Here is a 13,013-nt window from a genome sequence, read left to right as displayed (position 1 = left end):
ACACCGGAGATAGCGAACGCAGTGCTTCTTCTCTGTGGTTTGTTTTGACTTTATAGACTTTGTGTGTGACTTTATTGACTTTATTATGTATGACTTTATGACTTTGTATATGACTTTGTATATGACTTTGTATATGACTTTGTGTTTGGCTTTGTGTTTGGCTTTGTGTTTGGCTTTGTGTGGCTTTGTGTGGCTTTGTGTGGCTTTGTGTTTGACTTTGTGTACGACTTTGTGTACGACTTTGTGTACGACTTTGTGTACGACTTTATTGTGTATAACTATATGTCTAAAACAAAATAGATTTTGTCTTCATTGTTTTACAACTGGTGTTATGTTCTCAGATGATGTCAAGGTGACCTGAAATCAACGTCTGGGCTAGCTGCCACGTACGAGAGATTGACTAGGCCTATGTTTAGCACCTCCGTAGCTGCGAAGCCCTTGCGGAGCCCCTGCGGAGCCCCTGCGGAGCCCTAGCGGTGCCCCTGCGGAATCTAAGAGGAGTCCGAGAACGTCCTCCTGTCAGGAGAGGCCGTGTTAGAGGAAGAAAAAGAAATGCCATATGTATTAGAGGAAGTAAAAGAAATGTGACGTTGGTCACGTGATCGAGTCCATAAAAGGGCTGCGAGCTCATTCTGAGCTCTCTTTTCCATAGGATTCACTAGCTAAGGGGTACCTCTGCCCGTTTGAATGGTCACGCTGTATTTTTCTCATTATTTATTTGTCTGTAATTGATTTTTGAAGTGATTCAGTTTGTATGTGTAAAGAGCTTGTTAATTTGCTAAAGATTGTGACTTATAGTAAAACTGTTCTATGTGATAAGTATTTTCTTTTATTTGCTTCCACTTCTGGTTATCCTAAAAATATGTATATTATCGTCAATATTTTCATGCGCCCTCAAAATATTCAGTTTTAAGTGCAAAAATTATATAGATATGTGGATTTGGAAATTGTATTTTGAACATAAATAAGACTTTGAGGGTTACAGATAATTTAATTAGGGTTATAGGTAATAAAAAATGATTTTAATTATGTTAACGTTACCAGGCTATAGATTTATATGATCTTCAAAAGATCGTAATAACCTCAAAAAATATGTTTACCAAATGCTATAATGGCGTCTCGATCAAGCAGCTCTCAGAGTTGGTTACATCTGCTCTAGCGCCTTAAGCTGTACAAAGGCTCTAGTGTTTGCTGTTGTAGACCTCAAGGTTTTGCAGTTGTGGCATAGGAGTGCTTCAATATAACTGTTTTGGTCGCACACCAGCATTTTACTCGTACTTTTAGGGGTCAGTCGTTGAATATTAAAATAGTTTGAAAATCTATTTTATTTTATTTTGTTTTATTTTATTTTATTTTATTTTATTTTATTTTATTTTATTTTATTTTATTTTATTTTATTTTATTTTATTTTATTTTATTTTATTTTATTTTATTTTATTTTATTTTATTTTATTTTATTTTATTTTATTTTATTTTATTTTATTTTATTTTATTTTATTTTATTTTATTTTATTTTATTTTATTTTATTTTATTTTATTTTATTTTATTTTATTTTATTTTATTTTATTTTTTCTTTAAAAACAGTTGATAGACTGAACCACCACTGCACCTATGTAAATATATTATGATAATAATTTTAAGCTTTAGTATAAAGGTATATTACTCGGTTATAGCGCTTTAGGTGCTTAAAATAATTCTGTAATCCCCATGGCTGTAAAAATGTTTCGAATGATACCTTATACATCTATTTGCCATACAGAAGCCATATAAATATCTCATATAACGCTCAAGGCGCTATTAAAGACCTACGCAACTCTTTTATAGATGAGTAATACACTAGCCCTAAAAAAATCTGTTATAGAACCTAAGGCATTACAAAAAGCTTATTTACGCTCTTGAGCGCTATAAGCGCAACGCATAACTCCGTTTAAACTCCTTTATCTCCTAAAGTCCCCTTATACAGTTAACGGTGTTATAGAAGATTCCATTAACTCAGTTATACTTCCCTAGGCTGTCTAGCGATGCAATTACATGCTCATATATCACTATAAGTCATTAGTTTCCTACTAAACGGCTACTGTCCCGCCTAGCTGTTAAAGGGTTTTTTAAATAGCTAGTATACAACTTATAGAGAATTGTACAGCATTTGAACGACTCTTATGCAACTATCAGGCTGTATAACGACTGTATAAGCAGCTTGTGTGCTAGTTGGGTTATCACCTAATCCAACATAAGGATGCCAGAAAACCAGGAAAAGACAAAAATCCAATACCTCCAGGTAAGCATTTATTTTAAATCTTCATACTTATTTATAGTGACAGAGTCATCGATGTTTCTTAACTTATAAAACATGTACCGTAATAAGCGTGCCTCGTATGTGACTGTCTGTTTGGCCTTGGTGTGAGCATCTTCTTCTTGAAAGGGGTTCTCGATAACCGTGCTCACCCGCCGCCCATACGTCTCGCAACCTTCGAGAAACATCAGACAATCTTTTATAGTGTTATCTTTAACAACAATCAAGTGCTTAGCCAAGTTCTCCAAGAACGATAAAAAGCAGCGCTTCGCGTAAAACCATGTGTCTGTCCCCAGGCGTTTGTTGAACGGCTCCAAAGATTTGATCACTCTTGATATCCCAAATTCGTAGTTCCCTTTAGCACAATACAGTGTGCCGATGACCAGATTCACGATACACAAATGATAAAATTTCTTCTGAGGATCTTCGAATATCTGTTGCTCTTCCTCTTTCTCAATTTTGCGCATGATGTCCTCCGCCTCTTCATTCTGAGACGTCATTATGTAGGAGACACAAAGGTTAGCTAGTACAACTGCACTGACATCTAGAATGTTGTCGTACTGTTTCTTTACAATAGGCTCGTAGAAGCTCGCAGCTTCCTTGTATTTATTTTCCTGCATGAAGAGCACGTGAGCTACGTTCAAGCGCCAAACATCAGATTCGTTGCAAAATTCAACAGATTTGCGGAAAATCTTTTCAACTTGTCCGTAGTTCTCCATGTCCCAATAGATCTTTGCTTGTGCCATCACAACTGGTATGTATCGCTCCAGCGCTTCTTCGTATTCAACAACAGCTTTCTTCACTTGGTCATTGTCACCTTGCGAGCGACTTTCTTGGACAACCTTTGTTAGTTTTCTCAGCTGCTCGGCGTGTTTAGAAGCAATATCTTCATATTTCTGAAACGCTTCTTCTGGCGATGTTTGGCTTGTTATTATCGCATCCAAGAAATCGTAAAGATATGGTGTCAGGTACTTGTATGTAAATTGAGCATTCTCAGCTAATACATCCGCCGCTAAATCATAATATTCAAACTTACAATAGAGAAGTAGCAGGTTAGCGAATGTTTCTGCTGGGAACGGGTCCTGTTGTAACAAAAAGTGCAGCTTTTCAAAGCCATCTGTTGGTTTCACATCTATTGATGTCAGCGCTATATTGTGTAGCGTCACTGCATCTAGTTCATGTTCATGTCGCGGTGGCATGTCATTCAGAGCCTCGCGTGCTGCTTCTATGTTCTTCAACTGGTACTCGATAGCTGCTTTAAGGTTGAATACTTCAGTTAGTGCAGTCTCATGAAGTGTCAGAGTGTTTCCAACTGATTTCACTTCCGAAGTCTCAGCTTGCATTCCTACAGCTAACTCAGGGTGATCACGGATACCTTTTTCTATCACAAGAGTGATGTGTTTCAGTGCTTGTGGATACTCTTTCAGTTTGAAATAACACAAGGCGATGTTGTAGTGAAGATGTGCGTTAAAGCCCACCACGTTGAGGCTTCGAGAAAACTTCTGCAACGCCTCCTCATATTGATTCTCTTTAAATAGCAAGCAACCGAGATTGATATCTTTATCTGGGTCTTCCTGGGGATAAGAATCTACCAGTCCTTTTGCAGTTATTGTATCTTCTTCTCCATATTTAATGGCTGACTGCAATTTGACCACTTTCCTTTCTAGTTCTGGAGCCGTAATCTGCATTGTAACTTTGTAGGACTCGTCAAACATGGACGCTTCGTACAGAGCTTGAGCGAAATATAGCCTGTACTCAGGTACATCAGGGTGCATTGATGCCAACTGTTCATAGCAATTAGCTGCTTCTATGAAAGACTGTGTCCTGAAGTAGCAGAACCCAAGAAGGGACAGTCCAGCGCGGTTTGGACTGAAATTAATTGCGTCATTGAGGGCTTTGATCGCATCGTCGTACCTCGCTTCCTTAATCTGAAACCAAATCAAAGGTCGTCGTTAATTTCAAAACCGTTGACGTCAAGCAATGCCGTTAAACGATAATGAATTGAGGTTCGAGTTCCAACGCAATGCAGACTTCTCTTTAACGATTATCTAAGTAGATTATTTAAATCATAAGTGGGACATGAAAGGACGATTGTGGCATGCCGCGGCCGAGTGTCCCTTTTGAACATGAATTATCGGCTTGATATGAGCCTAGATAAACGCATGCATGTCCTTTTGTAGCTGAAAATAGGTTATCGAAGTGTTTGTCATCCTTAACTTAGGTGTCCGTCGCGTCTGTCTCAACGACGAGCCAAGTCTTTGTCTAGAACTTGAGTTATCATGCGATCACTCACGAGCATCGATACAGTTGTGAAACAATATGTAAACAGTTTCAAGGCCGAGGGGTTTGTCCCTCTTTATATTGGTAAATGTGAATAGATACGCATTAAATAAGTTCTTGACACGTGCCGTCTGAAAATTTCGCTACGCAAGTATTTTAGATTATCAGGCCATTGTCTTTGAGTACAATTAACTGAGTACATACGAACTAATCTTGTCTCGATATATAAATATACTATTCTTCTCCTTGGCCTATTGCGCAGGCGGTATTCTGTTATTTCCGAAATTCAAAATAGATATATTTACCTGCCTAGTGCCATTGCCTTAAAAAGTGAGATACAGTGATGTCATAGACTGGGATACGAAAGCGAATTATTATCAGTATCGTGGATATCATTTAATATGGCTTATCTATGCATTATGTGAATAATCTCTAGAAAGTCATAACTAGGTTATATGTAATAAATTCAATCGTTAATCTAATCTATACGCCGTTTAACGAATTACGATTCGCGCGCTAAATACCCGCTTGTCGTTATCTTTAGCGACAGTGTTGCAGATAATTTTCGTTTAGAAATGACAAACTTCGCAACACATCGCAAAATAATGTTGCCTTGGATTATTTCCTTGTTATTTTTGAAGATTGATGGGTTGGGTAGTCATGGATTATCTATTGATTGTGCAATATGGAGTTATCGTACTTAATACGGTTCGCGGACCACTTCCGTTATTTTCGAAGGTCGGGATGGAATGTTATTTTTGTGTGAATATTATACAGGTGGTTGTCGAGTTGTTCGAGTGGTATTTGATTTGTGTTGATCTGAATGTATCTAGCTAGATAACAGGATAAGCCTTGTCCCATAGTAGGTTAAAAGTATATACAGGTACCGGACCTATTTGCTTATTATATTTAATTCTTTGGCGTGAACATCACTAACTGCAATCGTGTTCGGAATAATATAAACACTTGAAAGGCTGTTAGCACTTATCCGAGGTTATTTCAGTTCTAAGAAATGTGGTCTAGGTACACACCTTATTACCTATCACCTTTTACATTTGAAATCTATATGGAATCCCACATTTTGAGTCAGTCGACTAAAGGCTTGAGAAAGTAAGTAGGTATTTAGTAAAGGTAATTCAGTGTCAAGTGGTAATACATTTTCAGGGATAGTGTCTACTTCACAGACAAGTCTTTGTGCGTTACAATGTAAGCGTAATGTTTTGTTTGAGTACACGGCGTTATTGTTTGATCATTCGTACACATGTTCCGATATGGTATCTATTCGTTACAACAACGGTGACGTAAAAGAAATACTACGTACTTACCGCAAAATGAGTAACGGATTCGAAATAACAATTAATTATTTAATCAATTATTGCGAAATGTCCTCTTACCATTGTATAAATAGTTTTTGTGTATTGCCCATCTTTTATTTGCATGTAATCCATTTTTCAGTAAATAAATCTGCAAAATAATCGTCTCGAATAATGTTTTCGTTTACTAATTCGTTGCCGTGGTAACTTGTCCTTTTGATACGACATACAATTTTCAAAATACCATTGAGAAATTTGTCAATGGATACGATTCAACTCAAAGGTTTTAATATTAACAATACGCTCTTCTTTTTGCAGTAAAACTCGAATTGGAGCACGGCAGTGTAATACTAAAAAATCCATCATCAAATTTTAATAAAATCCGTTATTACTTCCTACTATAGAGAACGAGATGCAACGATTACCTAATTTAGCGTTTAGAAAAATGCGTCCAAAATTTGTAAAACCTATTTAATCTTTAGTTGCTTAAAGCGACCTCTGCAAAGTGTCAGTAAGCTGAATGTCATTGTTCCTTTGTCAATGTTGAATGTCATGTTACGATTAAAAAATACAAACGTCAAATAATAATGATTTGTTGTGTGTGTGTGTCAATGTTTAATTTTATTTTATTTCAATATAATTAATACATAATAGACTCCTGACATTGTTTAAATATTAGAGGTAAGTGTCTTGTACTGTAAGTATAATTAACATAGCCATTCTTGTGGCAGTACATAAATATAAGTCTACCTTTGGATAGATTCATTTGGTTATCAGATACTCGAGTAGCACAGTCTCACGATAAGAGCGGACTATATAACGAAGGGAATCGTTGAACGGCCACCGTTAACGCTATACATTGAAATGCTCACTGTTTTCTGCGCTAACACAAAGTTCGCTTACGTAAATTTCCAAAGATGGGCTGAAATTATCTTTTTGAAAGTTGATGGGAGACTATTCGAGTGCAGAGCATTAAAAGTTGACTAAAACGTAGATATAATATAGTTGTACAGTGTGCCACGGTACAGTGTACCTGAAAATTGATGGGTACTTATATTTGGCCTTAAAATCGAGTATTCGGTCTTATTCTAAATCCGGTATTTGGAAACTGTTTATTATGTGGTACGGTCCGAATTTGCAGAGATCTTATAAGTATATGATGTTTGCGTCCAAGATGCCGTCGTTGAGGATAGACCAGAGCGACCTGAAGTGCAAGAATGGCTGTGATTACTTCGGAAACCCTCAGTGGCAGGGGTATTGCTCAAAGTGCCACCGAGAACAGATGCAGAGACAAAGGAAAGCTGGTGAGTTATACAGTTATTAATATATCACTACATCATTTTATTCATGTTATTCTTTTATAATAATAATAGTCTCTATGGTTTTCCTATATATTATTTCCTCGTCACTATTAACATAATGAATAGATATATATTTTATAAGGATAAACAGTATACAACATAATTTTTTCTATGGTTATAGAAAACCTTTTAAAAAACATAGTCTCTATACATAGTCTCTAAAATGATAAAACAATGTACCTAGAAGGATGACAGACCTTTACCGCTACATAGGGTAAACCACCCAGTAGTCAGCCTTTTAGTGAAAATGTCAATTTGATTTAGCCATATTTTTAACATTTACTACTAGATGTAAAATCATTAGTCATTGTATGAAAGGTAATTTATTAAACTTTAAGAAAAAAATAAAAAAATATCATATTTATAAGATTATTATGGAAAAAATCCACATTAAACAAAATATGGCACTTTTTACCAGTAGTCAGCCCCATTTCGCCAGTAGTCAGCCATGTCTTACCCAGTAGTCAGCCTCTTACTTACTCAATACAAATGTTCTATTTTAAATATATTTTTATTGAAATCTCCAGGAAATAAAGCACATTTGCAATAATACCATGCAGTACAATTTATGCATCCATTAATTTTTAACCCCCGACGCAAAAAGAGGGGTGTTATAAGGTTCGACGTGTCTGTCTGTGTGTCTGTCTGTCTATGGCATCATAACTCCCGAAAGGATGCAGTGATTTCAATTTAGTTTTTTTTTAATTAAAGGTGACATATGTGCGAGTGTTTTTAGACATGTTTGATGAAAATCGGTGGAGCCGTTTAAAAGTTGTAGTGGGTTAAAGTGGGGAGATTAACCAAATGTCTGCAAATTTACTCGGACGGGGTCTCAAATGGCTTCGCATGCTGAGAAAGCTGGTGGTGGGAAAGTCAGAATGGCTTAACCTAACCACCAACCTATAAAAAGTATGAAATAAAAAAATATATTGTGAAATCGGGGGTTTTCAAGATTTTAATTTATAGTTATTAGCACTTAGGTAATTGATTTCTAAATGTTTTCTAGTCAATCTTTCTTCACACGGTTCACAGCGATAAAAGTTTATTTTCTGTTCCTTTATTCCTTCTGTTTTTCAACTCTCCCCAATCTACAAAAGATGCTCTCTTCTATAAAACTATTTTAGCTTTCTTGATGTGTTGAAACATAAGTCAATGGTAGGCTAGGAAATAGAAGGTAGATGATAGAAGTGACTGGTATCATTCCTTTCTTTTCTCATTTCCCAAAATTCCTTCGTGTTTCGGAAGGCATGGTAAATTGTAGGTCCCGGCGGGCATTCAAGGATCTCTGGCAATCGTTGCCATTAGTCAGAAGCTTGAAAATCTGATAACCAGTCTTATGGTAATCGTGGTATAGCCCAGGTAACTGGGTTGTGGAAGTCATATAGGCAGTTGCTCCATGTAAAACACTGCTATTCAGCTGCATCCGGTGAAACTGGAAGCTGATTCCAGCATATCGTGACCAGTTTCTTAAGGCAGTCATTTGTTTTTGGGAGTGCACTTAGTCTAGCTTACAAAGCCCCGTATGGTACGGGGCATTTGTGCGACTATTAAACGATTTCGGACTTGTAGTGTCATAATAATGTGTGAAATGCCAAGTACTCGACTCGTTTCCATGATTTTCATAACATTTCTGATCGCCACCATAGCACATGACAATTATTCCTCTTTATACAGATCTTTTGGTCTTTTTGATATGATACTATTCGAAAACAAGTAACTAAGTTTTGTGCCAACATAGCCGTCCACAAATTTGAACCTTAATGAAAGGATTTAAGACCCAATTTCATTTAGCAAAACTGACGGCCGACTATGGGATATGTAGGTCCAATGGTCGGCCTCATGAAATTCACTGACTTTATATGCGGCCGACTACTGGTAAAATACTATTTTTGTCTTAGAAGAGTTTAGCTCAACGCAATAGTTATGTTGAGAAGTATTCGCCCTGTTAATTTCAACCACATATATGAGAATTGCAAAAAAACCAGTAGTCAGCCACTCATGGCCGAGTACTGGATCAACCTCATATTTTGCAAACCCAATAGTCGGCCACGTTAATTTATAATACAAAAGACAAATAAAACGCCTGCAATGCATGATTTTATCGAAGATAAACTATTAAATACTAGCATAAAATATCAATTCGTTCCATATTGCATCAAATTCATTTAAAAACATGCCAAAAACTAAAACACGAATCCTTAAGAAAAAAATAGCAATGGCGACGTTTTTGCCCATGTCTTTCATGGCAGTTCATAAGAATGAGTGTAACACGTCAACCTGCCATGCTATCGAATCGTAATTGTGCATATTAGTCAATAAGATTATACAGATTCGATTAATGATTATTTTCTTGGTCTTTACTATTTTCTACACTAATTATATGGATATAAAGCCTGTAAAGGCTGACTACTGGTTGGGGGCTGACTACTGGGTGCTTTACCCTACATATAATTTTTTTTTTAAAAGCCTATTAAATGACAATGCACTTTGAATCCAAGATATAATAAGGAAAAAACAATTTGGCAACACATTACTATCTCTAAATATGAAAAGACAATCTGATAATAAAAAGTATTATTTTCTTTAAATACTAAATTCAATATAGGTCTTGTGATTTAGATCTATGACTCACACATAAAACCTACTTACTCGCTTATGTAAGTAAGTAATATAATAAACACATTATGTATTGCTGCATACTGTTTGAACATGAAAATTCACTTAAAAACAACTTTACTTATTACTGTGAACTTACTGTGTGAAGTGAGGCCAAGAATTCAGGATTAATATTTAAAAGCTTATAGGCCTGTTCCAATATAATAAAGTTCTGAATATTCCGCTATAGATAAACTTAAGGTCAGTGTTTAAAAAAATTGTCATTTACAGTTGCTACTTAAGGATCAAAAAGATAATAGCAATTACAAGAAATAATAGCCTTTATTTTGTGTCCTGGGTGTACTATTATATTGATCCAAAATTTCAATAAAATCAGATCAGTAGTTTGGTTGAACTGCCAAAAGACCAACATTTATCTATACTAATATTATAAATGCGAAAGTAACTCTGTCTGTCTGTCTGTCTGTCTGCTACTCAATCACGTCTAAACTACTGAACCAATTTGCATGAAATTTGGTATGGAGATATTTTGATACCCGAGAAAGGACATAGGCTACTTTTTACCCCGGGAAAATGACGCATTTCCCGGGAAAATTCAGAAAATTCAACGAAGGCGCGAAAAATCAATATTATAATGACATTGAATTAACAAAATTCCGTTGCCATGGCAACTGTTTTAATGGCGGATATGCGCGACTTCGTTATACTATATACTAAAGCCCTTCTCCCATTACGATACGCCCGCGCGACTCTAGTCTCGGAGACTAGTCGCCACGAAGTATCTCACATACATTTGTATGGAGACTCTCACATTACGATACTGGTATTCTACGCGTTCGCGACTAGTCTCGCGATACCCGCCGTGTTGGTCGCTTGTGCGTCGCGTCTCGCGTAGACATGCGCTTTAACATGTTCGGGAGCGGATTGAACATGGAATCATTCATTTCCTAATTGGAACTATGTTCAGGAAACATGTTCGCGGAACTATATAGTTCCACCACGTTTCAAGTTTGACAGAATCTAACATTTGATAATATAGGTAGTTCCTCAGTTCCTCACAGCTCCTAGGTGCTATAGAAACTGTGAGAAATTGAGAACTGCTTTATAGTTTATACATTATTTGTTACTGTATAAATGTAGACAAAAATATCCCTTGATTTACCTTCATACTTTACACAGGCTTAGGACTGTCAACCAAGAGATAAAATATAAAAAAATATGCAATCTACAGTTTTGACTTTCCTACGATTTTATTACCTACTAGCTGACCCGTGCGGCTCCGCTCGCGTGAATTTCGTACTGTTGCTTATTCGTTTGAGCACGCGAATTGCGAAGCACTCGATACACCTACACATAAAAATGTTAACAACTCTTTTGTCATCTAATGGTTATTTAGGAAAGGGACCCGAAAGGCACACAATGTGACACAGGCTCAGGCAGGCCTGATTTCCTGTGGTTACCTTTTTTTCCGCTCTCGTCTGTATCCGTAGCAGTTTACAGTGTAAAATATAATACCTTATAATAGACTGACCATTGCTTACCCGTCTGGATTCAGAATATTGTTATAGGTCCTATCTACGCCGGAGCAGCTCTTCAGACGCGAAATAATAATGTATACTTGCGATGATACGTCCGAAACCGCGTAACCCGTAATTATTTTTTGTACTTATATCATCCGTTGTTTATTTTTTAAAACTTACCACATAGTCTGTTTCATAGCTATCCAATTTTTTTCCTTAATGCAACCAATTAATTTGGTTATTAAATATTATGTGATTCGAACAACAACGCCATCTGTCAGTTGCGGCGAACAACGACAACAAACGAAATTACTCGGTTTGCCATCTAGGATATCCCGATCGCACCGGACCCACGTAAACCAACATTTTTGTGTAATATATCATACAACATTTATGTTTAAAAATCTTATAAATGTATAGCATGTTTCAAAGGTATTTTTTTACAATAAAGCCATCAAAATAAATTAATCAGAAAAAACATGCTTTGTTGCGGTTTATAACGCCATCTATTGGTTGGTGCGAACAACAGGTATCGATACGGCAGGCGCCGCGTTAACTATGCGAATGTTGTGAAAGGGATTGTAACGCCATCTATGGTCTCTATAGGGAAACGCAGGTTCAAACGATTTCTACGTATTTTTTTCAATTTTCTAAAAATCTTTGAAATTTTATGCTATAAAAAGTATCCTAGAAATTGCTCCACTACTTATTCTATGCATATACCAAATTTCAGTGCATTCTATCCGGTAGTTTTTACGTGATAGCGACACATACAGACGGAGGACAGACAGACAGACAGACAGACAGACAGACAGACAGACAGACAGAAAAGAAAATTATAAATTGCAGATTCGGTATCGGTATCCGTTACTAAACATCCCCCATTGGTTTTTTTTTAAATATATTCAATGTACAGAATTGACCTCTCTACAGATTTATTATAAGTATAGATAATAATATGTATAGATTGAAAACGGCTCAAGATGCAAGTAGGACTCTTTAGACATTCGGTAAAAAGATAAAAATTTCTTATCATCGTGTTGTAGTTCTTGTGCGGCTACAAAAACTCTACAATTTATGTTTCTTTCAATATATGGATGAATCCAGTATTTTCTACTCTTGCGTTGACGTCTTCTATTTCTATAAAACAAAAAAACTGCAAGAGCTTCATCGTCACTGGAGTCGCTCGACATAACGTCAGTCTACAAAAAACGAGTTTGCACAAATGATGAATTTAGCTTTTAAGTTGCATAATATGCGAGCATCGGGTAGCGAACATGTATCCAACTAGTATTATACTCGAGTATCGTACCCTACAAGTATCGTAATGGGAGAAGGGCCTAAGAGATATAAATCATTTTGAGAATATTTTTCGTGAAAAAAAAAGCATATTTTATATCATCACGCTACGACCAATAGGAGCAGAGTACTTAGGTAACAGTAAAAAGTGTTACAAAAATATGGAATATTCTGACCCATTCTCTCTTATATGACGCAAGCGAAGTTGCGCGGGTCAGCTACTATTTTATATTCACTTGTTTGGCAGACTTAATGTCAAAGCCAGGATTTTCTCCCGGTCCACCATGGGGTGATGCAGAGATAAAATTAAGAATTTTTTAAAAGATGGAG

General features: G+C 36.3%; 2 protein-coding genes across 4 annotated transcripts in view; one reads left to right on the top strand and one right to left on the bottom strand.

Moving 5' to 3' along the window:
* Positions 1-2,266: 2,266 nt before the first annotated feature.
* Positions 2,267-6,083, bottom strand: Ttc30 (tetratricopeptide repeat domain 30). The gene is made up of 2 exons (XM_076113923.1): positions 5,969-6,083; positions 2,267-4,222 (listed from the first exon to the last, which is right to left on the bottom strand). Exons 1-2 carry the CDS (start codon positions 6,020-6,022, stop codon positions 2,288-2,290), a joined length of 1,989 nt encoding a protein of 662 aa, XP_075970038.1. The 5' UTR covers positions 6,023-6,083; the 3' UTR covers positions 2,267-2,287.
* A 341-nt stretch (positions 6,084-6,424) lies between these two features.
* Positions 6,425-13,013, top strand: part of Rabex-5 (Rabaptin-5-associated exchange factor for Rab5) — a 30,619-nt gene continuing 24,030 nt past the window's right edge. Inside the window, exons 1-2 of one of the 3 annotated variants that reach the window (XM_076112988.1) lie at positions 6,425-6,568; positions 7,062-7,191. In XM_076112988.1, the coding sequence (XP_075969103.1) occupies positions 7,062-7,191 (130 nt within the window). In that variant the 5' untranslated portion in view covers positions 6,425-6,568. Of the gene's footprint in view, positions 6,569-6,659; positions 7,192-13,013 lie in introns of those variants that run through there. The other 2 variants (XM_076112987.1, XM_076112986.1) reach the window with 2 other exon arrangements.

This window comes from Anticarsia gemmatalis, chromosome 4 (genome assembly GCF_050436995.1).
Source record: "Anticarsia gemmatalis isolate Benzon Research Colony breed Stoneville strain chromosome 4, ilAntGemm2 primary, whole genome shotgun sequence".
NCBI lineage: Eukaryota > Metazoa > Arthropoda > Insecta > Lepidoptera > Erebidae > Anticarsia > Anticarsia gemmatalis.
Note: the sequence above shows the minus strand (reverse complement) of the source record. Positions and strands in the feature narration are given on the sequence as shown.